Source organism: Podarcis filfolensis (genome assembly GCF_964270895.1).
Source record: "Podarcis filfolensis genome assembly, chromosome: 15".
Lineage (NCBI taxonomy): Eukaryota > Metazoa > Chordata > Lepidosauria > Squamata > Lacertidae > Podarcis > Podarcis filfolensis.
In genome coordinates, this window is record NC_139618.1 from 11,231,046 (window position 1) to 11,257,987 (window position 26,942).

The 26,942-nt window shown below is 40.4% G+C and overlaps 1 protein-coding gene across 27 annotated transcripts in view; it reads right to left on the bottom strand.

Moving 5' to 3' along the window:
- Nucleotides 1-532: 532 nt before the first annotated feature.
- GTF2I (general transcription factor IIi) overlaps nucleotides 533-26,942 on the bottom strand; it is a 54,326-nt gene continuing 27,916 nt past the window's right edge. For 20 of the 27 annotated variants that reach the window (XM_083587500.1, XM_083587520.1, XM_083587518.1 and 17 more), the window contains 23 exons: nucleotides 25,335-25,436; nucleotides 22,993-23,058; nucleotides 21,513-21,696; nucleotides 19,821-19,879; nucleotides 18,572-18,643; nucleotides 17,806-17,989; nucleotides 17,111-17,169; nucleotides 15,970-16,041; nucleotides 15,399-15,582; nucleotides 13,530-13,588; nucleotides 13,154-13,240; nucleotides 12,155-12,253; nucleotides 11,643-11,708; nucleotides 10,359-10,542; nucleotides 8,123-8,181; nucleotides 7,323-7,433; nucleotides 6,040-6,120; nucleotides 4,557-4,740; nucleotides 3,189-3,217; nucleotides 2,764-2,835; nucleotides 2,339-2,383; nucleotides 1,426-1,502; nucleotides 533-1,083 (listed from right to left, as the gene is read on the bottom strand). In XM_083587500.1, the coding sequence (XP_083443626.1) occupies nucleotides 1,444-1,502; nucleotides 2,339-2,383; nucleotides 2,764-2,835; nucleotides 3,189-3,217; nucleotides 4,557-4,740; nucleotides 6,040-6,120; nucleotides 7,323-7,433; nucleotides 8,123-8,181; nucleotides 10,359-10,542; nucleotides 11,643-11,708; nucleotides 12,155-12,253; nucleotides 13,154-13,240; nucleotides 13,530-13,588; nucleotides 15,399-15,582; nucleotides 15,970-16,041; nucleotides 17,111-17,169; nucleotides 17,806-17,989; nucleotides 18,572-18,643; nucleotides 19,821-19,879; nucleotides 21,513-21,696; nucleotides 22,993-23,058; nucleotides 25,335-25,436 (2,117 nt within the window). In that variant the 3' untranslated portion in view covers nucleotides 533-1,083; nucleotides 1,426-1,443. The other 7 variants (XM_083587519.1, XM_083587515.1, XM_083587514.1 and 4 more) reach the window with 2 other exon arrangements.

The following is a 26,942-nucleotide window of genomic DNA, read 5'->3' on the forward strand; positions in this document are numbered from 1 at the left end:
CTTCAGTCTTTTAATGATTGACTCTTTTTAAAGCCAGTTCATGTTGACAATACTGAGTTAGATGGGCCAATGGTCTGACTTGGTATAAAGTAGTTTCCTATGTCTTCTTGGGCACTGTGCCATTTTTGAACATGTTGTAGAAAGACTCATGGCTTATCAGTAGTCTATAGCAGTTTAAGAAGCACGAGCAGGCTGCATTAAGGTATAACTCCCCAAGTCCAACAGTGGAGGTGTAACTAAGCGTTAAGCTATCAACAAGTGTGCACTTTTGCTTAAATGCCGAAGTTCTGCCTAGCCAAGGATTCTTAGAAAGGAAATAGTTTGCCGCTGCTATGTGGTTAACTCAGTGGTCCACCCTGCTTTATTTTCCATCCATCCCTGCCTTAAGGCCTCAACAGCTTCACAGCTGAACCTTGGTATGCAGAAATAATCTAAACACAAGCACTCGTTGCTTCGAAATTAATGCTATCCTTCCCACTACCCTCTTTAAAGACTACAGACTACCAGGTTATTAAATAAATAACACTGCAGATGCCAGGAAAACCAGGTTTTTTTTATTTATTAAAAACATATGAGTTGAGAGATATATCATAGGAAAAAAATTATTTCAAATATACAGATACTATTATCCAATTAACCATTAAGGAGAAAGAGAAAGAAAAATTCAGCGGACAATTTCAACTCCCACACCCACCCACTCCCACTGGGAGAAAAAAATAAAACCTGAACTACGATAGGCATATTTCTTTCTTCTTCGATATCTAATGGACAGTCTTAATTGGAAAGGCAGATATTTTTTGAAAGTCCCTGTTGATATTAATGAAAAGCTAACAATCATTAAGCCATGTATCCAGCATTTCTTCCGCCAATTAATTCTTTCAAAATAAAATAAGCCATTGTGAATATTATTTCATTGCTTCATGTCAATTATCAGGACTTTTGAACAGAGTAGACATTTCTATCTAAAAATACAAAAAAAAAGGAGGTTGGGGGAGGGTGGATAGAAGGTACTTCTCTTATACAGCTATATTACACAGCTCAGGGCCGTCCCAGCAAACTCTTCGCAATCCTGGAAGCTTCTGACTATACAGTGAGGAGGGAATAAAAAAGGCAGGGATTGAAGTTAAATCAAGTGCAGCTAGAAGTCCAATGAAAATAATGACTACTCGACATGCTAAACCTGTTTCACTCATTTAGCTTGCTCTTTTAAAGGTTCAGCTGGGCTAAAATTAAACGAAGTGTGCCCAGGGACAATATGAGCACAAATTGAAGATTGCAACAGGGTATTGCCGAGTTAAGCAATCTACAAAGGCCAATATGAACGCAACGTGGGTTGTAATTGTATATTAAGAGTACAATCCACCTTCTATCTATAAAATCATCTGCATGCCACCCACCGCTCCATTTTCTTCATGACTTTTTTACCCTAAATATTGGCGAGGTCTACCACGTTGGGTCTGGCTCTTGTTTTATTTGAGTGTCTTCTTCAGTCTGTGCTGAATCTGTGGAGAAAAAAAGGATAGTTTCAACAAGATCGCTGAAGAAAGAGGGAAGGGGATTTGAGAATGTAAATGAAAATTGCAATTTCCGGAAATGAGCAAGGAGGAACAAAGCTCCGGCATAAACTTAATTAAGAAGGTTGTTCTTTCCCAGGTGATAGTAATTTTGTCTCAGTGAACTATAGAGAGCAGCTGCTTGAAAGAGAGAAAAGCCACAGCTGGAAAATGACTCACCATTCAAACACAAACCACCAATGAAAATCATACCACGTAATTTTAAGAATGGGCCGCCAGAATCTTTAACCACAGAACAAGAGTGGTGGAGCTACAAATTGTTTCACTGAAATTACTTCATGGCTATTTCAGCAGCCACTTTAAAAGTAGCTTTTATGTTATGCTATGGTTTTATGTTTACTTTTAATTGTTCTTATACTCTCGCGTGGTTTGTGTAAGCCTTTAAAAAAAAACATTTTATGTGCATCGCTCAGAAATTCCGAATATAAAACAGTATGGAAACACATGAAATAGAATTGTAGAATTGGAAGGGACCACAGGGGTCATCTAGTCCAACCCCCTGCAATGAAGGAATATTTTGTGTCCAACATGGGTCTTGAACCCATGCCCCTGAGATTAAGAATCTCATGTTGCTCTAGCAACTGAGCCATAGATAGACAATAAAAATAAATTAAAAAATGAAAAGCTAGCAAGCAACTTTACAGGGCCAGAGGGAAGAGAGCAGTGTTGGGCTTCACCTTGCTCTTTTCCTTTTGGTTTTGTGGGCATGAAAATACATTTTCAAATAACTGTTGCTTTCCACTCATCAGACAACAAACACTTACCGTCCTCCACAGATACTTGTACTATTTGGTCTGGTTCAACTGGATCTTAAAAAAAGGGGGAGACTCATAAAATTAGTTGCATTATTTCATATAATGTACAACAGCAAACATGATCGACTATGTAACCATAGCAACATAATGTATATTCTCTGAAAAGCACCTGGAAGAATTAGGAAAACCCATTTTAGGTGTTTTTGCTTTTGTTTTTACAATCAAGTGGTCTATAAATTTTATAAAGTAAATCAATAAAAATGAATGTCCATATTCTCACACAAACCAAACTAGTGTATTATTTCCACCCTGGTGTTACTGCACAGATTTGGTCTTCACGCCTATCCGCACCCTTGCTCCACCTCGAAAAAGGGGCTTTATTACCAATCATGTTATCAACTTCTAAGGGCAGTCTAATAAAAATTAACACCTACCTTGTTCCACTGGCTCGGGGACTGGCACAGCTGCTGGTGCTGGTGCTTCTGATTCTGCTTTCTCAGCAATTTCTAGAAGTAGTAAGGTCAGCATTAAGTTATTACAAGGACACATCCCTCCACTGGTAAATGTATTCATGTTAAAACCACAATGTTACTCCATGTCAGTATGCACCAAGCAAAACATTACCAATCCCTTGAAAGATGTGGTAGAGAAATAGTATTCCAAAGAGTTGTTTTTTCATTTATTTTTTTATCTACTCCCTCGTAATCTTTACCCCTTTAGCATTTATACGCTGCCATTTTTCCTCTGGTCACAGGTATAAAATGCTAAGAAAGAGCTAAACTGTGTCATTGGCAGCATCATAGTGACAACACAGTTATAGAAGGACGGACATATTAAGCACTACTAATGAAATACTTACGGTTGTTCATTACAAGTCCAGGGAATGGTCTGTTAGAAAACACAGAATGCAACACTTCAATAAGGGATCATTTACATATAATCCTAACGTTCTACAGATTTGACATAACAATCTGAGGTGCCAAACTGTATAACCACAGATGCACTCTGATCTTCTCATTGCGTTTAATTCTCTTCCACTTTCATGTATGCATAAAGCCACAGATCTTGTACTGCAATTCTTAAGCCTCCCAGCAAGGTCCAAGAAAAAAATATATATATTCAACATGAGTAAGTTACTTACGTGACCCTGAGCTTTGCATTTATATACTAAGTTGAAAATTTTCAACTGACTCCATTTTTGTTACTTACTCTCCAGTTGTCTTTGTATACTTTCCAGTTTCCATTTTTATTATATTTTCTCTACCCTCATATCTTTGCTAGGTCAGTGGTGGACTCTCTCTTCAAAATTCTGCTCCTAGCGCTGTATCTAGTAAATACAGGTCTACTTTCAGGAGACCCACTGAAAATAATGGAACTTTGTTAAACATTCTATTCATTTCAATAGGCCCACTTCACATATGGCTAACGTCCTTAGTAGCAACCAGTAGGTTTCCAATAAACTCTTGTTGCCTGCTCCTAACACAGCCGCTGGTGAAACTTTTAAGAAAATAGCCGCTCATCCTTGCTGCTTTAGTAACAGCGCTCCAAATCTGTTTCACCTCCTGCAAGGGAGGTGAAGGAGCCCTTACAGGAGCCCTTTTGGTCAAGGAGCCCTTACAGATGCCTCAGAATGTGAACATCCGAGGGAAGGGAGTTCCACAGTCGTGAGGCAGCAACAGAGAACGCCTCTCTCCATATCCTCCTACAAGCCTGGCTTGTATGTTGGCATCATTCAAGAGCACATTCTCGGCTGATCTTTCAACACTGCAGTGGGGCACAGTGAAGAAGGCACACTCTCTTATGTATGCTGGCCCCAGGCCATGAGGAACTGGCCCCAATGGAAGCTGGCCTGGACTGTAAAACAATCGTACTCCATGCTTGTGGGATGATCCTAAGCAGCAGTCACCTCTTTCCCCACAAGACCTCATACGGAGAAGCATGCAGCCTCAAAATATGGAGCTTCAGTTTAGTGGCTTGTTTGAGCCTCGCAAACCCAGGGCATTGTCAAAAGTGTCATAGAGATCACAAGAGGATCTCTTGGTCTTGTGCGCTGGCCCTAGCTTGGTTGCAATGGAAAACAGTGGCAGTTTCTCCCATTATCTTCACTGCATGTCTAATCCATCAACCAGGACCAGAATAAGCAGGCCCCACCTTACATCTTCTCCAACAAAAAAAGAAAGAAAAAAGAAAACCAGTATTATAGAGAATGCAGTTGAAAGCCACATACCTGATGACAGTAAATTTAATAAACTCTGCTGAATCCAGTATCTTCCTCATGGAACTGATTTCAAGATAGCTGGGAGCTTTGAAAGACACTCCAGGAGGCATCCCATCCACCACCACGCAGCCAGGGTTGACTGTGATTTTTCGATAGGGCACTTTCACAGGGTACCCCAGGCCAATGGCTTCCCCTGATGAGAGAGAGAGGTTGTGAGAGTTATGTTGTACTGTCCTCACGCTAGCCCACAAGGAAGGCAGGGTTTACTTGAAAATACTACACAGTAGCAAGGGTAGGATCATTATAAAAACAGAATCAACTTCAACGGAGATGTGCTTTTGCTGACCTTCTGGGACTGAACCCTTCCACTTATCTTCATTTAAGCTTTTGGAAGTGCTGTTTTTAAAAATACTGATTAAAACAGTACTCAAGGGTACGCAATAAGAGCACCTCTTTCTTTCGTTGTTAAAAAGTGTGGCACTTAGTGTAACAACTTTATGGCGAGTACTGGCACCTATATAAGAAGTGTCCAGCTGGATCAGAGTAAAAAAAAAGGTCCATCCTGTTTCCTACGGTAACTAATAAGATGCCTATAGGAATCATAAATGGAGGGAATGACGGCAACAGCCCTTTCCCCATCATTTGCCTCCCAACAAATGGTATCCAGTGTCTCACACCGCTTTGGAATCAGGAGGATTCCATTTTGTTCCCATGACTAATAGCCTCCAGTAGATCTATCCTCTGCTAAGCATCTTTTAAAGCCATCTACTCCCATGGCCGTTATTGCGTGTTGTTTTCAAGAAGTTAATCAAGCACTGTGTAAAGAAATACTCCCTTTTGGTTGCCATCACTAATCAGATGTATGAAATCCACCAAACACCAGCTGGCAGTTTTTCTTCAAAGGCAGTCTTTCGATGACCACTGGTATTAAGTTGCATCTAACTAATTACCCCACTGTTTTTAAAATCACAGGTGTCAGTCGTTCCCATTGCATCATCCAAGGCTGCATGGAGACTGCAACATGAGCTACCTAACACAAACATGATAATTTGCACTTAAACCAAAGTGTATTTTTATATATGATCCTATATAACTATAATAAAGCAACCTATTGAACTCAAGAAGCATCAAATGACAGCTATTTTCTAACGAATGAATACATGCTTTTCAGTGAAGTGGAATTGCATATAGAACTCGGGAAAGAGGGAACAGAAATGTTTCCTTCAATTATGAAGTACAAAAGGATGAACTTATTTACTATATTTATAGACCACCTGTCAACCAGAGCACCTGCCAACCACCAACAGAAAACAGGTGCTAGCTAGGTGTGCAAGGACACATGCACTCAACGCCCAACTTCTGACTTTCCGAAGCATGAACGGCTCTTTTGCAGCTTCAGACTTTTACAGCTCAGTGCTCTTTCAATTCAGGTCTCAAAGGTAGGCCTACTGCACCTTGGATTAGAGAGTCTACATTGCAAAATTAAAATTACCAAACTTCCTACTGAACAGGTCATTCACTTGTTCTCTCAGCTGTCGGGCCTTCTCTACTTTGGATGTTCTCTCATCATCATCTGTAAAATTTGAAGAAACAAGAATTAAATCATATTTTGTGATTGACTTGAACCTTAACAAAAAAACAGATCTTGTTTAAACGCAAGCAAAGCCAATTTAAGTCAGTCTAGTTATTTAAAGAGCCCTGTTCTACTCATCTAGTGTTGCTGTTGTCCTATCACCAACGCCTTCTCAGCCTTAAGACTGTTAGTTCATTGTGGTTTAAAGGAGTGGCAGGAGAGAGCCTGAGCCAAGTGTGTGCCCACTTTCTTAAGTGCCCTATAGGGCATGTCTCTACCAGGTGTACCTGCTGCTAAAGTCCTCTCTTTCTTTTAGCTTAAGTCACTAGATTTTAAAGCAGGGCAGGGAAATCTGCACACACACTCTAGATGATGTTGGACTACATCTTCTAGCTGCATGGTTAATGGTCAATGATGATGGAGATGTTAACCAATAACATTTGGAGGCCATACATGTCCCACCCTTGCCTGAAAGATTAAAGGAAAGAGCACATAGCAGATATGCAGGTGCCCCTTGGTGTTTTACGGAGCAACTGAAAAAAGTGAACTAATGCAGAAAATAACAAATTGACAAGCTCTTCCTCCAAGCTAGGAACCTCATGGAAGCATGGAGAAAGGGAGGCAGCTGGTTAGCAACCTGGCAGCTACCAGCACTCTCCCCTAGTTGAATCTTTGGGGAAGGTCAGTCAGGTCATTGCTTTGCAGCCCACATTCTCCAATAGGAAATATAGCAAGGAAGTTCTCTAAACCCTCGTGCAAGTTCTAAGGACAGTCTGCGGTTGGCAGGTGGGAAGCCAGCATGTTCCTGTAAGCAGAGCAATCCAACTCAGGAAGGCTGCTTTCAGTTCCTGTAAATCATCAATAAGATAGCCTTTGTCTTTGCAGCACTGCTTCTTCTGGGAAATGAAAGTAAGGAACATGGGGCTTCTATGTCACGTTTAATTTGCAAAGTGAGAACTATTAGCAATAGTTAAGAATGTCTGCTTCTTCTCTTTCAAGCCCTTGGGAGCTTAGCTTCAAGATACTTTTGCAAGTAACACAGAAGAATACAGTTTGTTATGACTAGTATCTTATGTGGTGTCTGCTGGCACATGAACTAGAATTAGAAGGAGGACAGGAACAAAAATATTGAACTGGAAAAAGACTCTGTCTTTAAAACGGCTTTTGAAAATGCAAGGTAGGGAGGGAAATGGGCAGAGTACCTGGTATAGTCACTTGGATGATGTTAAGATCTTCCACTCCAGCAGCTGTGTTCACCACCGGATCAGGCACACTTACAGTGTTTATCACGGTGTTTGATAGACTTGTTCTTCCTTACAAAACACATGATTTCAAAGCATTAACACCAAAAGGACTAGAATCTTATTTCGTATTATGAGTACTGCCCAGTAAAAAAGTATAAAGAGCAAATAAGACTGAACTCAAAAGAATGGCCAACATACAAGGCAGATCTAAGTCCTAATTGGAGGACAGCTGTTGGCCCCCACCCAACCATATCCAGTGCCAAATCTGTCCACGTTCTAACAGGAGTGCTGCTTTACTCCTTGCAGAGGATGTCAGTGTCTCTACACTCCAAAAGGATAAGGAACTCTCCCAACAAAGACTTCATCACACACACTATGCCCTATTTGAATTTCAGAACACATCTGAGGTCACAGCACTCCAGGGAGGCTGTGAAAGAGGAGGAAATTGCACACGTAGACTGGCAGGCAGCTAGAGAGATTTGGAATGAGAGCTGTGATGTTGAGAGCAGAAGACCAGTAACTTGGTCTCTGCAGCTCCTGTCACTTCTTTGATATAGTAACCTAATAGCACTTTCAAGACACAAGACTCTTCCTTATTCTGAGGTGCAAGGCCCAAAAGCAATGACTTGATTTATGCTATCAACCCTTGGATTACTTTAATTCACTCCCCTGAATTGTTCCCTATTGATCAGTGTTGCCATCTTATGAACACAACGAAGTTGGTGCCGTTGAGGGCTTATCTCTGAGACAAAACTCACTCTGAGGACTTGGAACAGCCGCAGCGCTTTCTTTAATTGCCGCCTCGAACATCTCAGGCCTGCAAAGAAACATGGTGAAGTTTTGGCATAAGAATATAAAGAAGTGCGATCAATAAGTAAACACAACTGCAGCTTCATTTCCCTCTCAGGCGAAGCTGATCATTCTAAAATGCCATAGCACGGCTGGTCAAGTGGATGGAGGAGAAAGCACAATGACCATCCCTCCCAAACACATGCAGTCTTGCTCCCTGTAAATTCCACTTGTCTTGGATATCCTTCCCTGAAGCCCTCTCTCATCTCAGGGAAGCTCAAAACCCTTCAGCCAAACATTAAAGCAAAAGCAAAGTGAACCTATTAAGTTATCCATGTGCAACCTGAACCAAGAAGTTTAAACATGTTGGCTGCATTCAGACATCACACTAAACCAATGTGATGTGATGTGAATGAGCCAGGACAAGCCAGTGAGCCTCAGGCCTGCAGCACATTTCCTCCTCCTGTGGAAAGGCTGCAAGAGTTGGGAAGTTTTCTAACTGTGCTGAATGTTAATGTGGTTAATGAAACCATGGTCCAAGCCTGTTCATCCATGGCCAGTCAGGTCCACCTGGGCAGCACAAAAGCAAAATCCTCTTGTGCATCTGGTACCCAATGGTACACTGCCTCTGATCCTGTAAGCTGGGTTCCATTTGGCTATCCTCCACCAATTTGTTCCTTTACTGCATATTGTCCCCTAACGTGAGACATATCTCCACAAATGGAGTTACCTGTTTTGTGCCCCTGAGTTATAAAAGGCTCAAACTCCTCCTGAGAGGACGCAAGGGTGTGTAGTTATCAACTGAAACACTGCGTGGACATTTGTGTCCAGCTCATTTTATTGTTTTTTAATGTTACAGTGTGATGGGCCAACCCCTTATTTTGACCTCAGGGTCAGCTCATATGGTTACAAACCCTTCTTTCTAAATTTCACTTTTGTGCTCTTCATTCAGTGCTACACCCTCCCCCACCCCGGGACAAATACGAGTGCTACCAGCTCAGTGCCTGCCTTTATCTTCATTATTCTTCCGGGAAATAACAGGAGGTACTGAATAAGTCTTATATGGAAGAAAGTAAACAAGGTTTTAATTCCAGATGGACTCAGAAATGCAATGCGTTCATGTTAGCTTATGGCCAGAATGCCAATGCACTGAAAGCTGTCCCAGTAGATTTAGTGAAGACAAAAGAAAACAAGACTCAACAGACAAAAGGCAGGCATTAGCAACTGCATAATTATTTCATGTATTTATACAAGGCAACAAGGTGTTTTACTTTAAGCAATACTTGCCCAATTTACCTTTTGGATTTGCTAAATGCCTTTATCACTATTCACTTTCAGACAACACAAGAGGCATATTTGGATATGACAAGATCCTTCTTAAGAAGTAGCCTTCAACCAGCTGAAAACATTAGCAACTATACAATACAGTCATACCTTGGTTTTCGAACAGCTTAGTTCCCTAACGTCGGAAACCCGGAAGTGACTTTTCCGGCTTGCGAAATATTTTTGGAAGCCAGAATTCTGATGGGGCTTCCGCAGCTTCTGATTGGTTGCAGGAACTTCCTGTAGCCAATCAGAAGCCACAATTTGGTTTTCAAACGTTTTGGAAGTCAAACGGACTTCCGGAACAGATTCCATTTGACTTCCAAGGTACGACTGTATACAGTATTCACTCTATTCAACACTCCGTAGCCAAGTGCTTCCTGTCATCCTAATTGGGCATTTCAATCTTACTTTGATTAAGTTCTGCTTTCACTTATCAAGTAAACCAAAAACCCACAGGGCCACTTTGTTTCTATCTCTGACTGAGAAATTTATTCTGAAGTTGGCACAGCAATATTTGGAGCCATGCTCTTGAGGTCATCTGGATTTAAAACATTTGATTTGCTGATTTGGGTCTCAAATATGGAGTTTGCAAGTGATCCCTTACCAACTGATTTTAAAATGCTGCTTGTTCAGCTAGAAACCTTAATTTGTGAGGAGTCTTATGACTATGAAGAAATGAAATATTTGCATTTATTAGTTATTATTCCAAAAGTTTGAAACAAGGTTGCCCAAGTCTTAGAGAAGCCTACCATGAGCATTGCTAGTCTAAAATACAGCCTCGTTTCTCTGATGGAAGAATCCAGCATCTGTCTAGGCTGAACTCTGTATTTAAGTTGTTCAGAGAGGCCAGTCATGTGGTACGCATTGCATTTGGCTTACTTTTTAATGATAAATTTTATCTTAGCTTTGTTTCGGAGGATCTTTTCCAATCTTGGAATGCCAAACGTGGAAGGGCGACGGAATGGCACTCCCTCGGGAAGGCCTTCAACATAGAAATCTTCAGGGTAAGACTCAAAGAGCGCAAAAGGGACTTTCACAGGCTCCGTCAGTCCAAGAGCTTCCCCTAAAACAAAATGTATTTCACAATATTTGAGGGGGTGGGGCTGGACCTTTGATGAATTTCTCTCTCACACTTACGTCCTAGTGGTTACTAGAGCTAAGCCAAAACACGAAGGGACAAAGCTTTTCTTGAGAGTTGACCCTCCACAAAAAGTCCCCAATTCCAGTTATATTTGATATAGGGATTAGAACAGGTGGCAAAATAATCACTTTGTAGTGCAGTCGCCCCTTTAGCAGGAGACAATTGGTAAGACATTCTGCACATTCTTTCTCCCTTCAGAGCATGATTTTATAGTGAAAGGTGATTATGGAACACTGCTCTTTTGGAGAAGACGTTTTGGAGAGGGCAAAAGTACTTTTTGCTTTGTAAAAAGAAACACCACACAAATTTCACTCAGCCCTAATGCACATTAGTAGGCTTTCAACCAATATTGAAAATCAGCACGAAAATCCAAAATCTGCAGGTGTTTTTTGCCAAATAATATTTATTAGTTTTCCAAATTTTTAACAAATCAGTGCCAAATTACATCTAATTTAATACAAATTTTCCAAAAAGTTGACTTCCTGCTCTTCATCCTAGACATGTCTCTACTTTCCCCCACTGCTGCTTGATATTACATATTTCTAATTCACATTTCATTCCATATATTCCATTTACAATTAGTTATTTTTTAGTTTTTTCCTTTCCCATTATCCAGCAGTTGTTGACTTATCAATTCCTGCTTGTATATTTACATAACAGTAACATAATCCCTTAAAGAACAAAAGAGGCTATACACCCAGAATCTAGAGGTATTATCCATATGCCGATGTACCAAATTAAGAAAACAGGCTACTGCAGAAGCTTAACCTCTTTCCTTTCACGCAAGAGAATGTTTGTTGCTGCAAAAAAACAGGATAGAAAGCCAAATCACAATAATCACATTCTTTTACATTTATTATCTGTGAGTTCTCAACTGCAGTTTAAAGGGTACAGTCAAGACTTCGATTTACCAACTTAATAATAAGAACTAGGCTATAATTTATGCATGTATCAAATATTTTGCTGATGAAGTTCCCCTCAGACGTGCTAAGATAATGTTTTAAAAGGCGCAGTATGCTTACCACATTTCTCATTGAAAAGGTTTTCAACTTTTTGCTTCAGGTCAGTAATCTTGGCATTCCAGGCCTCTGTTAAAACATCAAAAGAGTAAGTCAATTATCTGCACCCTGATCCACTACTTCTTTGCTTCTTTGGAAATACCAAGTGATGTTATCTGGATGCCTCTGTACAATGAGCAAGAAAAAACTAGTAGCAAGTTCCACATATAAAGGGGGAAATGGGTTTGTCCTAGGTGCAACTTACGTAACTTTTCTCTTTTTAGGTACTAGACGTAAGGCAAGCAGCCCCTAAGTAATTAAATTCCTAACAGAGTTACCAACAAAAAATGAGGATTTCTATTGCTTTGTTTACATTTATACACTGCACTTTAATTCCCAAACTGGGAAGAGTGTAAATATATTATCTAGTCAGTGAATCAGACTGAATTCAAGTAGGCAACTGTCAGGAATAAAGAACAGGAATAAGTGGCTAGTGGCATGCAGTTTGGAAGGAGACAGTTTTCCTCAGAACTTACCAAAAGAGAACTCTCTTCCTCTTGGTTTAAAGCCTACATTGGATCCATTGGTTTGAGGATTAGTTTTAACTTCTGGGGTTTGTGTCTTGTTAGCAAGACCTGTGTTAACACACACACACAATACATCCCATGTAAATTAATGACCTTCTAGTGTACAACAAGAACATGCAAGACTAGAATTTACAATACTACTCTAAAATTTCAAATCTGCTGAGATCTTAGTGGACATGGCACAAGTGTTCAGTTACCCTTGAAAATAATATTAACAAGCAGCTACCCCATTTTTCAAGGAAGTGTGCTTTTAAAGTTATCAATCTTGCTGTTAAGCTACTTTATTTGGATTCAACTAATTTATCATCTAAAACGCATAGTTAAACTGTCGAAATCAGCCCTTTTCATCGCTATACACATACACACACACACACACACACACACACACACACACACCCCAAACACACATGGTCCCAACTCATGTGAGTAGATTTTCCCTGTTCTATTCCCAGAAAAGCCAGAAATCCACATTTTAGAGGATGTTGTTTTATTCACTTCAACACTCACAACCCACACAACTGGAAAGGTAACACAGACATCTCTCTATACAATGATGGGAAAATGAGGAGTGGGTGGGGAATTAGGGACTTTTAGCCCAATGAAGGTATACATAAAATCTGTGCTGGGAATAGCATACCAAAGGTGGCATAATGGGTCAGTGTGTCTGGCTGCTAACCAGAAGGTTGGTGGATCAAGCCCACTGGATGGCTGTGGGCAGGATTCCTGCAATGGGAGGGGCTTTGACTATGTGACCCTCAGGATTCCTGCCAACTCTACAATTCTATGATTAAGAATGAGAAGATTTTCTGATGGCTCTTCTTCCCCTCCCCCACAACAGACTAAGCTTCCAGAGAAGCTCTGTTCTGCAGACAGAAGAAACCCTCATTCAGTAACCGGTACAAGCCAAGCTACTTATTCTCAAGCAAACATATTTAGTCAAGTCCATACCTTCGTCTACAGTAACTTCAATCTCTGGAATCTTGGAGTTGCTTACAGGACTTTGTGCAGAGTTTGAGCTGTTCGGACTTTGGGGTTCTAAAAAGAAAGGAAGTTTGCTTATTGTTTATAAAGCTCTATGTAGATATGCTTGTTTCAGACAATGTCCCCTGCCACAATTAACTAGCATGCCTAAATCGGCATGGGGCAGAGAGACTTCTTGAAATGCTTACGCTAGTTTCCAAACTATTTACTCCATCTGTTTTGTGTAAAGGAAGCATGTGAGGACACCTGCTAGATTTCAGATCTCTTGCTTTGAAAACTCAAACACCGTGCGGTGTGTGAAGATGACATTCCTTTCCTTTGTAACTGGTGTTTAGTCACTTACCCGAAGTATTCACTTTACTAGCCAATCCAGGAGGCAAATAAGAGGTGACAAGTTCTGGCCTATAAATTAGAAAATGCATTTTTAATAGGGTGCTCTCATAACAATGCAAGTATCTTACGTACAATATTTGTACTCGTCCATCTTCATGCTGGGAAGCAAACACACAACTACAGCCAAGTTTAAACAGGGTGATGGAAGCCTGAGAAGTCTCAAGTGAGTGGGCGGTGCAAGCAACTGTTGCTGCTGGCATTGCCTGGGAACAGGGGGAAGAATGAAGGGGAGAAATCTCCAAGCGGGATGGCAGAGTGAAGCAAGTGAGAGGCCCAGGCAGCCGTCACCAGGGCGGGGTTGGCGAGCAATACGAGCAGGAGCAAAACCCCTTGTAAAAACCATATGGATCCTATAACAGCTACATGGGGTGGGAGTGGGGAGGAAGATCTCCAGTAAGAGATGGGTTTTAATTATAATTAAGGAGGGAGGAGACAACTATAGATGTTACCAGTGTAACATCCCAATTTGTACATACCCAAATATTAATATCTGTTTCAACATCACTTTAACAGCAGCTATTTTCCAGAGATAATATGAAATTTCGAAGTTGCCCAAATGTGCACAATGCAACAGCAGCTCAAAATTATGTGTGTCTACCTGACACATTCTAATGATCCTGTTAAGACGGCCCAATGGTTACAGTTCTAAAAGTGGAACCTGGCAACTAATAACCACCTGCCCAACCCCTCAAGTTAAATGCTGCCGTCATATTCACACATTTGAAATCAGTGATTTAGAGACACATAAACTGTACATTGCACCCCCTGCGAAGGTGGCTGATGTCTTAAGAATGATTACTTGAATGTCTGTTTCATCCATCCTGCATGTAAGCTTGCTTCACATTTCCATGACACCCCACAGTGAAGTATGGCTGAGTTGGTAGAGCATGAGTCTCTTAATCTCAATGTTGTGGGTTCAAGCCCCATGTTGGGCAAAAGATTCCTGCATTGCAGGAATGGACCTGGATCTGGATGGACCAGATGACCCTCGTGATCCCTTCCAACTCCACAATTCTATGGTTCCATGATTCTAATAGCACTAACCATTAGTGTGTCGCACTCTATGGGGGGATGTCCCTGAGTCTGGTCCGGAAGCTTCAGCTAGTGTAGAATGCTGTGGCCAGACAGCTGGAAGCAGGCTACTACCAACACACGACACTGTTGCTAAAAGACTTGCACTGGCTTCCCATCTGCAACCAAGCCAGGTTCAAGGTTCTTCTGCTAGTGTGCAAAGCCCTGAATAACTGACACCCAGAATGCTTTAAGTACTGCCTTTCCCTGTATATGCCAAATTGATCACTGAGATCATCTGATGGAGCTTGGTGGTCCTCCATGGACCAGAAGTGCAACTCATACGAACGAGGTTATGACTTCAGTGTTGTGGGCCTAACTCTGGCACTCCCACCAGAACTCAAGACAGGGACCGTCCCTGCTGTGTTTCAGATGACTGGTTAAAATTGCTTTATTTCAGGAAGCCTTTATATCAGGAATGCTTCTCCGATGTTGTTAAATTTTCTGATGTTCTTTGTTTAAATTTCTGGGGTTTAATTTCTTCTAAATTGTGTATATTTTTATCGTTGCAAGCTGCTTTGAGACCTAGATGCTGAAAAGCAGGATATAAATATTAACAGCAACAGCAACATCACTTTAGACCTAGGTATTAAAGATCCCTGTTGGGGTAATAAGTCAAGACTGAGGCTGCATCTGCAGATAGCATTTTGAGATTTTCCAGAACAAGCATTTTTTGCTTTAAAAAACAACAGTAAAGCAATAAAATTGTTAAATTTAAAAATAGTAAAGAGATTAACCACCAGCTTACTTTTTCACAATGAATTTGATTTTTCCACTCCCTCGGACAATCCTTTCCAGGCGTGGGATTCCAAACCATGTTGGACTTCGAAAGGGGATACCTTCAGGTAAACCTTCTACATACAAATGCTCAGGGTTTGACTCAAAGACAGGATAAGGAACTTTCACTGCTTCACTCAGACCCAGAGCTTGTCCTAGAATCAAGGTGACAAGTTGGCAGTAATTCAATAGACCATTAGAAATCAAAGTTCTGCTTTAAAAGGCAGGCTACTCCCTCCTTTTTAATTATTTATTCTATTTAAAATATTTAAAATATTTATATTCCATTTATAAATCTCAAAGAAATTCACACAATGTACATGAAAATCATTAAAATTTCCAAGTAGTCATAACACGTAATTTAAGATCCAGATCTGGCATCCTTGACTTTCACAGCTTTACACATATAGCCTTTCCCAAAATATATATAAAGGCAATTTGTCAAAATGCTACAACAATGTAGAAAAAATTGTGTTTTTTACTTCTACAGTATTTTCATCAAGCAACGGTACTACAAGGTGAATATCCAACAGTTAACTTACCAAATTTTAGATTAAATATCTCTTCTACTTGCTTCCTCAGTTTTGTGATTCTGACATTCCAATCTTCTTTGACTGGGAATTAAAAATAAATACACATATATACAATGCATCTGTAAACGTGCAATGATGGCACTTAGTGAGAGATCAATTCAAACATGTAACCTACAGATTTGCATGTATACATATCCTTAGATGCAGGCTATGAAATGAAAGCGAACAAGCTATAATTTTGCTCTATGGTGGGAAATTCAGATCATTTGGGTTCTCAAAGCATCACTTGTGTATTTTTGCTTTCTATGGAAGCCGCCCAGAGTGGCTGGGGAAACCCAGACAGATGGGCGTGGTACAAATAATAAATTATTATTATTATTATTACTTGCTGTTGTTAGTGATCTGAGTCACTGTACATAAGGCAACATCTAGATTAATGAAAATAAGGGACAGCAGGAAAATCACAGTAATGATAAAAATGCTTTCAGATATATCATCTCATATTTAGCTTTAACAACGAAGACAATGAGTGATGGTGATCCAATGATGATAATGTGCCCCCAGAAGAAATCCATCAGAAAAATTGAAAGAGAGATAGTTTCTGGTGTTCCTCCTTCCCTCCTGCAGTGCTCTGTAACCCTCAACATGATACAGAAAGAATCGCCAAAAACTGTCCCTCCCTTCCCATTCTGATAATGGATTGCATCCTTCAAGAATCACCATTGGAACTGCACCATATTCTTATTACCCTGGTCTTTGACAGTTAAGATATTTTGCTTTGTAGAATCAACCTCTTCTGTTTAACCTAATTTAATAAATAGCAATAATATATGTGGCCTTTTAGGTGGGATGTTTTCAATATATTTTCCCCATCTTAATGAATGCATTTAGAACAGAGAAACAAGTGAATACCAAAGCTCCAAAAGTTCGCAACCCATCTCTATGAATAAATGGGATCTGAATACATTAAGGAGGACAGAAAAAGCATCTCTCCAAGTAATAATAATAATAATAATAATTTTTATTTATACCCCGCCCTCCCCAGCCAAGGCCGGGCTCAGGGCGGCTAACAAGCAATAATGTGGGTGATAAAGTAGTGGGTGGAAGTAATGCTGTCTGTATTTGATCACTTCATAAATGCCCATCTTACCAGGCATGTTTGTCCTTGGTTGAGTAACCTCTGCAGGAGTGATTGTTAGCAGTTCTGGCCTGTAATTAAATAAAAATAAAAATTAACACATAGTGGGAGGTAGTCTGTACTGTACAATCTTTAGTGCTTCTACCCTTGAACTATCCAAGTGAGAGTACTAATTGATTAATCTCTGCATTGTGAAGCTCACTTAAAAAATAATAATCAAGTACCAGCTCAAAACAATGAACTTTAAAAAGCAAAATAGCAGATATCAGCAAAATACAAAGGTTCCAAGAGCCCATTCGAAACATATAAAACTATCAAGTTAGTGAATTGCATTTTGGTTGATAATAGGGTTTTGTTTTTTTAACAAAAGGGTACCATCTAAAATGAAAGTTGCTTATTTCACATATCATTTAACCTTTTCTGTATTTCCAATCCAGGGTTGATTTACAATGTAAGAATGAAGAAAGAAAACAATCCTTCAGTAACAGTTTAGATCTTTGAAATAAGTTCAAGGGTGAAGCAGATCTCTTCTAGCCAAGACAAGTTGCTAGAGAAATCAGAGATAGAAAGACAAACCCGTCAAAAGTTGTATATTCCTATAGATATATTTCCAGTCTCTAACACACATCAAGAAAAACTGTTGGCATTTTTTTGGCACTGACAAATTTAATCTCAAAAAATAGAAATGCAAAGAAAGCTCATCTTACTTTTTTATTACAAATTTTATTCTGTTGCCCACTTGAAGAATTTTCTCCAACCGAGGAATTCCATACCAAGACGGACTCCGAAATGGAATGTTCTCTGGCAGACCTTCCACAAAAAGATCAGTGGGATGCGCCTCAAATTTCTGATAAGGGACAGCCTTTGGTTCAGTGCTCCCCAGTGCCTCAGCTGTTAGAAGAAGCCAGACCATTTGTAATTTCACAACATGGGCAAAACTCAGACAAGAACCCTAGTTTCAGTCTTTAATTAAACTAATGGTCAATACATTTTATGAACAAGGACCCCTTACTGAAAGACATACAGGTGAGTACAGAGCCTTGCCCCAATTACGGCTAAACTCCCTGCAGTTTGCCTCCCCATGTCCTTTTCTCTTCTGCTGTAGTCTAATATCGCAAGCATATGTGGTACAAAGAAAAAAGGGCATTGGGAATTGATGTGTATTTCCATTCCTGCCCTGTGCACCCCTCTTCAATCAAGCACTTTCTAGGTAATTGGGGCAGATCATGTCTTGACAGCCCTGGATCTGCCAGATGCAGCTTGGCTCCTGAGAGCACCCCATTTTGATGCCACTGGACCCGGTTAAAAGGTAAAAACATGTTAAGAGGCATTCTTAACTCTCTTTGCCACAAACAGAAAGCAAACTACTGAATTTTAGTGGTTGCTAACTGGAAAGCGATCTCTGATCTGCATGCCAGCCCTGAACCCACCACCACCAAAACTGAACAATGAATTGCTGCCAAGTGAACTTACCAAATTTTCTGCAAAATAACTGGTCGACAAGCTTCCTTAGTTTGGTGATTCGGGCATACCATTCTTCTTTCACTGTGATCAGTGGTAAAAACAAGAATTTGATTTAAACGTTTAACATTCTGAAGCTAAAAAACGGTTGATTTGGTAAAACTTTATTGACTTTGCCATCCTTCCCCCTTGGAGTTACAGTGGCGAAAGAGGGCAAGTGCATAAAAGTAGAGAGGAAAGGGGTAAACTTATAGGCCTCCCGAGATGGAAATGTAGAGTCCAATATCTTCTGGAAGGCCACAGGCTCTCCACCCCTGGCATAAAAGGAAGTTGTCCCTAGGAGCCCTCACAAACTGACAGGTAGCAGGCAGCAAAGAAGCAGAGAAAAAATAGATGCAAATACATCTATACTTCAACCCAGCAAATACATTTTTACAGTTAAGGTTCACCTCTTAAGGCCTAGCTCAAGAGATGAAAATTGTTTTAATTTGTTCACTGGAACATTCTTCTGCCCTTCACCGAATGTTTCCAAGATGGCTTGAAATATATACAAGATCAATTTTAAGTCTCAAATACAATTCAATCATAAAACAAAAATCACAAGCAGCATTAAAGCCATTAAAAAGTATTAAAGGAAAGATTAATAGATTCTTTTAAAAGTCTTCATCTGCCACCAAAACAGCAGCAGCACAAATGCCAGGCAAGCCACCTGGAAGAAAGAGTGCCAGACAGGTGCCACAACCAATAATGCCTTCACTCAATTTACTATCCAGCTCACCTAAGAAAACTTTGTCAAATCTGACCCAACAGCAATACCCTAAACACATTTATTCAATTGACTGTATGTTGTGTACAGTGGAACCTCATGTTACAGATAGAATCCATTCCGGAGGCCCGTCCGTAACACAGAACTGACGCAAGCCGAAGTGCCGCATCTGTGCACGCACATGGCATAATTTAGCACTTCTGCGCATGTGGCAAAACCCGAAAGTAACCCGTTCCAGTAATTCCAGGTTGCTGCAGGACAAAACACGTAACCTTAAGCGGCCGCAACATGAGGTATGACTGTACTTTTAGTTATGCTGTGAACTTGGATTTAGGTCTCTCTCAGCAAATTTTATGCTGCAATTGTCTTTAGAATACGTAATACTGTATTTTATCTTGGGACAGCCATTCAGAGCACAATGTTGTTGGGCAGCCATCATAAACACAATCCATGAACAAAATAAACACAGCCACCAACTCCACATACCCCTCTTACCTCCTGCAACAGGTTTGTCTAACGGTAGATCTTCTCGCGTTGAATTTAGCAGCTCATGCCTGCAAACATTTTAGGGCATATTTTTGTGAATCAACATACTACTATTACACTACCACTACTTTTACCCCATAGCAACCATTATTTCACCCATCAAATAATACTCCCCCCACCCCATCTTACCAACAGGAATGGGAGGGATACACAAATTATAACAGAAATCACCAAGGGCTGTGCCAACTGAAATTAATGGACTCAAGTTACTCATGCTCATTATTTTCAATAGGTCAACTCTGAGGAGGACTTGCATGGGATACAATACAATATCTAAAGCATGAAGCTCATAATACTGTGACAGGGTAAAACTTCACTTCTAGTCGGCAATCTGCTAAAGTCTTATTGGCTATGGAATATTTTCTGAAGTACTTACAGAAAATGCAACTTACAGGTGGGTAGTGTACATTTTTTTCAAGATCAGAGAGCCTCATACTTATTAAAGAGCAAGTGTTTTCAGAATAATCTCGCAAGAAACTTTATACAATACGCCATGGTGATAATTTGACAGTAATAACCAATGGCAAAAACAAACATTTGGTTATCTCAAAGCTTGAATAAAATTAGGTCTATCAGCAAAAATCTGAAGACCACTCAGAAGAATCCGCAGTAGCAGCACCCCAATATATATTCTGATTATTTGAACAATACTTGGTTCCACCTGACTGCAGCAGAGGGAGAGATGGGATAGCTGAATTGTTTCCATTCAAGGTGGCATAACCTTGAATTATTTCGATTCAGGGTATAACAACTACCACACAATTTATCAGCTGGTGCCTGCCTTTATTCATTTTCCTGATCCCTCTTGTGCAAAATGTCTTTTAAATTGTAAGGCTGCAAGGCAAGACATGCCTTGCGTACTACAGATCTTACTTTAGCCATTTGTCTACTGAACAGCAGGGTAAAAATACATTAAATAAATAACACTGCAGAAATACATGAAATGGAAGCAAATATTATGCTGTAAGAATGTAATAAGCAGCTCTGCTGGATCAGTCAAAAAGTTGATCAAGTCTAGTGTCTTGTTCTCCACAGAGGCCAGCTATATGTCTCTGGGAAGCCAACAACCCTATTCTCTTTCAGCAACTGCCATCCAATAGGCATAGTGCTTCAGAACACAGAGGTTCTGTCCAGCTATCATGTATAGTAATAACCATTAATAGAGCAACTCCCATTCATGAATTTGTCTCCCTGCCCTTCACTGCATCTGGTGACTGCAAGCTCTGTATTTGTGCACTGAGCCAAGATGAGAATGAGCCTCCTGCGCGCGCACACATGTAGCTGCTTCACTTTTCCACGCATGCAAGTAGAGAACAAGCCAGGAAGTCAGTTCACTACGGCATCCAGTAACATCCAAAATGGGAAGCTATGGTTAACAGCTTCCAAACAAGTTGGGATATTAGGCCAACTTTAAATCATTCAACAATTATTAAGCTGAGGTTTGATCATTTGAACACAGCCCTTATATGATATCTTTTTTTCTGCCTTGAATCTACTTCTAATAAATTTCACTGAGACAGCCCCCGCCCAAGTGCCAATAATATGAGGGGGAGAGAGGTTATAATTGATGAGCAATTCTACAGAAAAAGATATTGTGAATCCTGCATTTGTGGACACTCTAATTTAAACCAACTTACTCACTTCTTAATCACAAATCGTATCCGTTCCTTTGCCAGCAAAATCCTTTCGAGGCGAGGGATCCCATAGGTGGAGGGTCTCCGGAAGGGAATTCCTTCTGGCAGTCCTACTACATACAAATCTTCAACATGGGACTGGAAGAGTGGATACGGGATAGTCACGGGGCCTTTTGCGTTAATAGCTTCAGCTTTAATATAAAAAGAAAAACACACTAAGAGTGGCTTAGCATTGCCTGCAAACTTACTTGTTTCGAAAGAACACCAAATGTAGTATCTCACTTAGCAGAACCCTATACAATCAAACCTGCTTTATATAAAAGAGGAAGAGATTATGCCTCGTAAGTGCAACTCAAACCCCACACCAAACTAATTTGCACTAACCATAGATTAGAACACAAGCCCTAGTTTGAGCTTCCAAAGTGTACAACAGCTCAGAGCTGCTTATCTGTGCTTATTTTCTGTCCCCATATGGAAACTATAGTGCAGAACCAGGACTCCCAGAGGAAGATTTACAGCCATTAAGTACGAACTGTCAACTCAGATGCCCCATCAAACCACAGACAGTCCCAAGCCATGATTTATAAAAACTTCAAGTCATGGTTTCAGATTTTTGACAGTGGATCACATTATCACCCAACACAAGTTTTGCACAATGCCCAAAATGGGCAGCTTACTTGCTATATGCAAACATATGCTACAACGTATTAAGACCAGGGGTGGCTAATTTGTGGGCCAACAGATACTGTTGGACCACAACTCATATCATCAATGACTTTGACCATCCTAACCAGTGCTGATGGGCATTGGAGCCCAGCAATACCTTGGGGATTATTTGTTAGTCACCACTGATCTAGATGTTGCAGATCTGTAGTTACGTTGTATGCCCACCTATAATGTCAACATTTTCAAATACAGGAGGGATGCAGAAATCCTCCTCCAACTTTTTAAAAAGCAAAGTTTTAAGCCTACAAGACTATGAACTATGTGGTTAAGTCCAGCAAATCTAAGAAACCAGAAGAGTGAAATCAACACAGAGCCAAACTCCTTGCCCTTTCGGATGATTAGCTGAAACCAATTAAGTTACACAAAATAAGCAACATTACTTTACACAGGTTGCAGACTGCAGCCCCCCCCCCTTTTTGGTACCACATTTTATTCTTAATACAGATCACAATTAATGTGTAATGTTAAGAACCAAATGCTGCGGAAGTAACAGCTTGCAGAACTTCCAACACTACTTACCCCACTCCCCAAAAGGAGATATCATTGTACTTACTGCCAACTCTCTAATTCTGCAAAACCAACACGGCTACAAACACCCCTTGGCACTGGCAGTCCTTGGACAACGGCAGGACAACATGCCAAATGGAATTCAGACTCTATGGAGTGGGGAATTCTAACCTTTTTCCAAAAAAAGTTTGGGGAGTTTCAAATTCTAGGAATGGCTTTTAAAAGGGGGTCGGGGATACAGTGCGTACACATACCATATTTTCTTTCAAATAACTCTTCAACTTGCTTTCTCAAGTCTGTAATGCGGGCATTCCATTTCTCTGAAAGGAAAAATAATGTTATCCCAATATAAGATATATCAAGCTTTTAATATATCAAGCTGCTGAATTCTGGATTATGCATTTTGCCTTGTTGCTCATGCATGATTATAAAACACTAAACCCTTTAAAAGTAACATCTGCATACGTTCTGAAGACAAAATTATATACATATTGCTGGACAAAAGCAGCTAAAAACTTTGTCCATAATTACTCCACACAGGCATGGCCAAACTTGGGCCCTCCAGCAGTTTTGGGACTACAATTCCCATCATCCCTGACCACCGGTCCTGTTAGCCTAGGGATGATGGGAGTTGTAATCCCAAAACAGCTGGAGGGCCAAGTTTGGCCATGCCTGCTCTACAGCAATTCTATAGTCAGTAGCTCACTCCCATTGTGGTTTACACTGATCTGAAGCAGCTGTTGACAAATTATTTTAATTCAGAGCCTGAAAGGTTTAATTGGGAGGTTTCTTAAAAGGCCAGAGTTACAATGAGTGTGTGAAGCCGTATTGGCAGAAGCCTTAACTAAAGAGGTTATATGAAGAACCATACAGCCCCCCCCATCATTACTCCAGTCCTGGTGCTGGTTGATTTAATGCATTCATGTCCCACTTCTCAAAGAAAATAGAGGCAGCAAGACACAAGGCATCCACATTCAAGCTACTGATGCACTGGAGTACTTCATGGCTTTGCACTTCTATACCATATTTACGTCAGACATCCGAAGCCTTAGGAAATCATTACGAAAGAGGACGGCACACACAGAAGCCAGACTCATTACAGACTCCTCAAGCTACTACTGTCTCAAGACTGACAATAGTCCCTAAATAAACAGCAAACTCCAAGTATATTCATTCTGCGTAGCCCATCCTCAAACCATTCATGCATTCTGCCACGATCAGCCTACTGGGCAGTTTGCTCAGATAAGCCAGTCACCAACTCTCCTTCCCTTCTTTCTCAGTTCTACTGACGTAAAAGATCAAGTAAGCTTGAAGAAGTGCTTCTGCAAGAGTAGCCGCATCCACACATAATACCAAACCATGGGTGTGCTATGTGGATGGACCTCAATGATCCAAAGTAAGGAATAAGGTTTCCACTTCCCCTGAACATCCAGGAGGACAAGCTTTGTTGCATTTTGTAAAAAAACAAAACAAAACAGCTTAGTGCTACATTTAAACCAGCAACCCTACTTAAACAAAACCACTGTTTTAAACAATTCATTTTCAAGCTGGCATGTTAAGGAACTTAAAACAAGCTGTTTTAAACCAGCTGGTTCAAAAGAAAAATGAAGTGGAAATTGTTTAAAAAGGAAACTAAACTTAGCAGAAGTCCCTGATCATGCAGGAGGATGAGGGGAGCGTATGAACCTGACACTTTGCTCAGACTTACTGAGGCTCATGCACAGCGCATTAAATCATGGTGTTTAAGGGGCCAATGTCTCATGGAATATGCAGAATTAGCAAAATTAACAGATAAATTACATGAAAGGGACAACAAAGACTTCAAAAGAGAATGGGAACCATTTACAATATATATGAAGAGACAACACGAAGAGTTGGACTCATTGGCAGGGTTTGAGTAAACATCCACAAATGTATATAATAAAAAATAGATGTAAATGTATTAGGAATTAACTGGGGAAATAATACGCAGGATGAATAAACTGAAAGTAAAATGAAGTGGAAGTATGAGGGAAGTCCAGGGGAGGGGGGCAGGAAAAAAATGGAAAATTGTTAGAGAGATATTTAATAAAAGATGCATTTATTGAAAAACCAATAAAAATATTTTTTAAAAAATAAAATAAAAAATAAGGGGCTAATGTCTCCTCCCACAGAAGTCTCCCGGATCTTCAAGGCATCCCAGGAAAACCTTCTGCTGGTACCTCCACTTTGAGAAACAAGATCTAATGGTACTGAAGGCAAGGGGTTCTGTGTTGCGGCACCGTAGCAGAGCACATCCGTTTTACGTGTAACATCCCAGATTCAAGCTCTGGCACTTCAAGCTTAAAGCATCTCAGATATTATGGTTTTGGAAACAACTTGAACCCGGAGAGCTGTTGTTGGACAGCACAGAACTAGACAGAACAGTCTCAGGCTTGGGGTGTGTGTGTGTGTGTGTGTGTGTGTGTGTGTGTGTAAGGCAGTTTCATATGTTCAAATAGAGATACAGTCATATTCAATACCAATTCAAGTGAAAGCTTGAATACACCTTAGCCAACAGGAGCCAGGCCAACAAAACTGTGAAGGAGGTTAGGAACCATTTTACTCTTAAACTTACCAAAATTGAATTCTCTAGCTTTTCTTCTTCCACAATTGGCAGCATCGTTGACTGGTTCTGTGCTCTTTGTCTTCTTATGAGGTGGCAAGTAGTCGTCATCATCTTCAGACAGAAAAATACAGATATATGCATCATGGCTGCTGTTACTGTTATGCCTGAATGTCTTTCAAGGTGTTATGGTTCTAACTCAAAATTATTTGCCGTTGGAGGAGGAGAATTATTCTAGAGGAAAAAATTCCACATGCATTACGCTGACTGGTCAGAGCCTGGCATCCAAATTTCTCATTTAATATTCAAATTATGCTAATGGCATTAGAATATGCACAGCAGCATTGTCCAACTTGTTTTAAATGAGGCCCTTTTCTACTGTTAAGGGACACCCAACAACCCTACTGGTACCAAATATATAATGGATACAACATCAGGTCTGATGATTTTGAAAATGAAGTATCATAAAGATCATAGGATAAAGCTTCTCCCAGATCCAGTGGTTCAACAACAGCATGACATAGAGGAAATAATTAGGAGACGGTGGGGGAAGAGAGGAAAAATTGGTTTCTATTCCAGCATCAACTGCATAAATAGAAATTGCAAGCAACTGGAAAAGGTTGGGAAGATTTCAGTGGCAACTGGCTAGGATTGTTACATCCAGGAATAGACAATCCCTTCCAGAAAGAAAAAAGAAAAGAAAACTGCTGTATCTACAGTAAGAATGTTGAATAAGATATTTAAGGTTGCAAACCTTAAAAGATTATTGGGGGAAGAGAGAAAGATAGATGCCAGACACCCTGATGCCAGATAAACACACTTCAGTGTCCCTAATAGTTGTCCTTTCAGCAGCCCTCCTCCATTCAACCCCAAAACTACTTCACAAATCCCCCACTTTGAAATTAGTGCAAGAGCTGCTGAAAGGGAAGCCAACAGACACCACACTGTGCAGTCACTGTCCATCAACATCAATACAAGAAAGTTATATCACAAGACTTGCACTCCAAAGTTTTGCGCTGCTTTTAGAAAATCTAAGGCTAGTTTTCTCATCGCTGAAAATGAGAGAAAAATGCTGTTTTGAAGAGCATGGGCCCTAAAAGTGAACTAGGGTCTATGAGTTCTTGAGTTATATGTCTTCAAACAGATAGTGCAAGGCAATCAAGCATATACCCCAAAAAACCTGCCACTGCTGATAAAACACAACTCCTTTAGCTCCTTATGCAGGAAGCGCTACCAGACTTTTTAAATTTCCTCATATGGAGAAACTAATGTTGGGCACTTCCTGTGAAGGTCCCTTCTAGTTTGGGGTGAATGAGGCATCCAAGAGAATAGCATAGCTCCTCATTTCACCAAGGAAGGGAAGGCATATGTGGCCAGCTTTTGGAGATTTAACTCAGTCCTGTAGGCTCTTCCCCAGTTTCCTGTGGCTGTGCTTAGGACAGAATGACGAGAAATTGCAAATTAAAACCTAGAGCCACAGGAGAAATGACAGAAAAGAGAGCATGGAACTTCGCACTCTATAAGGTCAAGCTGGAGGCCCCAGGAAATAGTGAACTGCAAAGGTGTACACGTGAATCAACCTGCTGGTCAGAATAGGGTGCAGCCAGCTGGGTGGTGTCT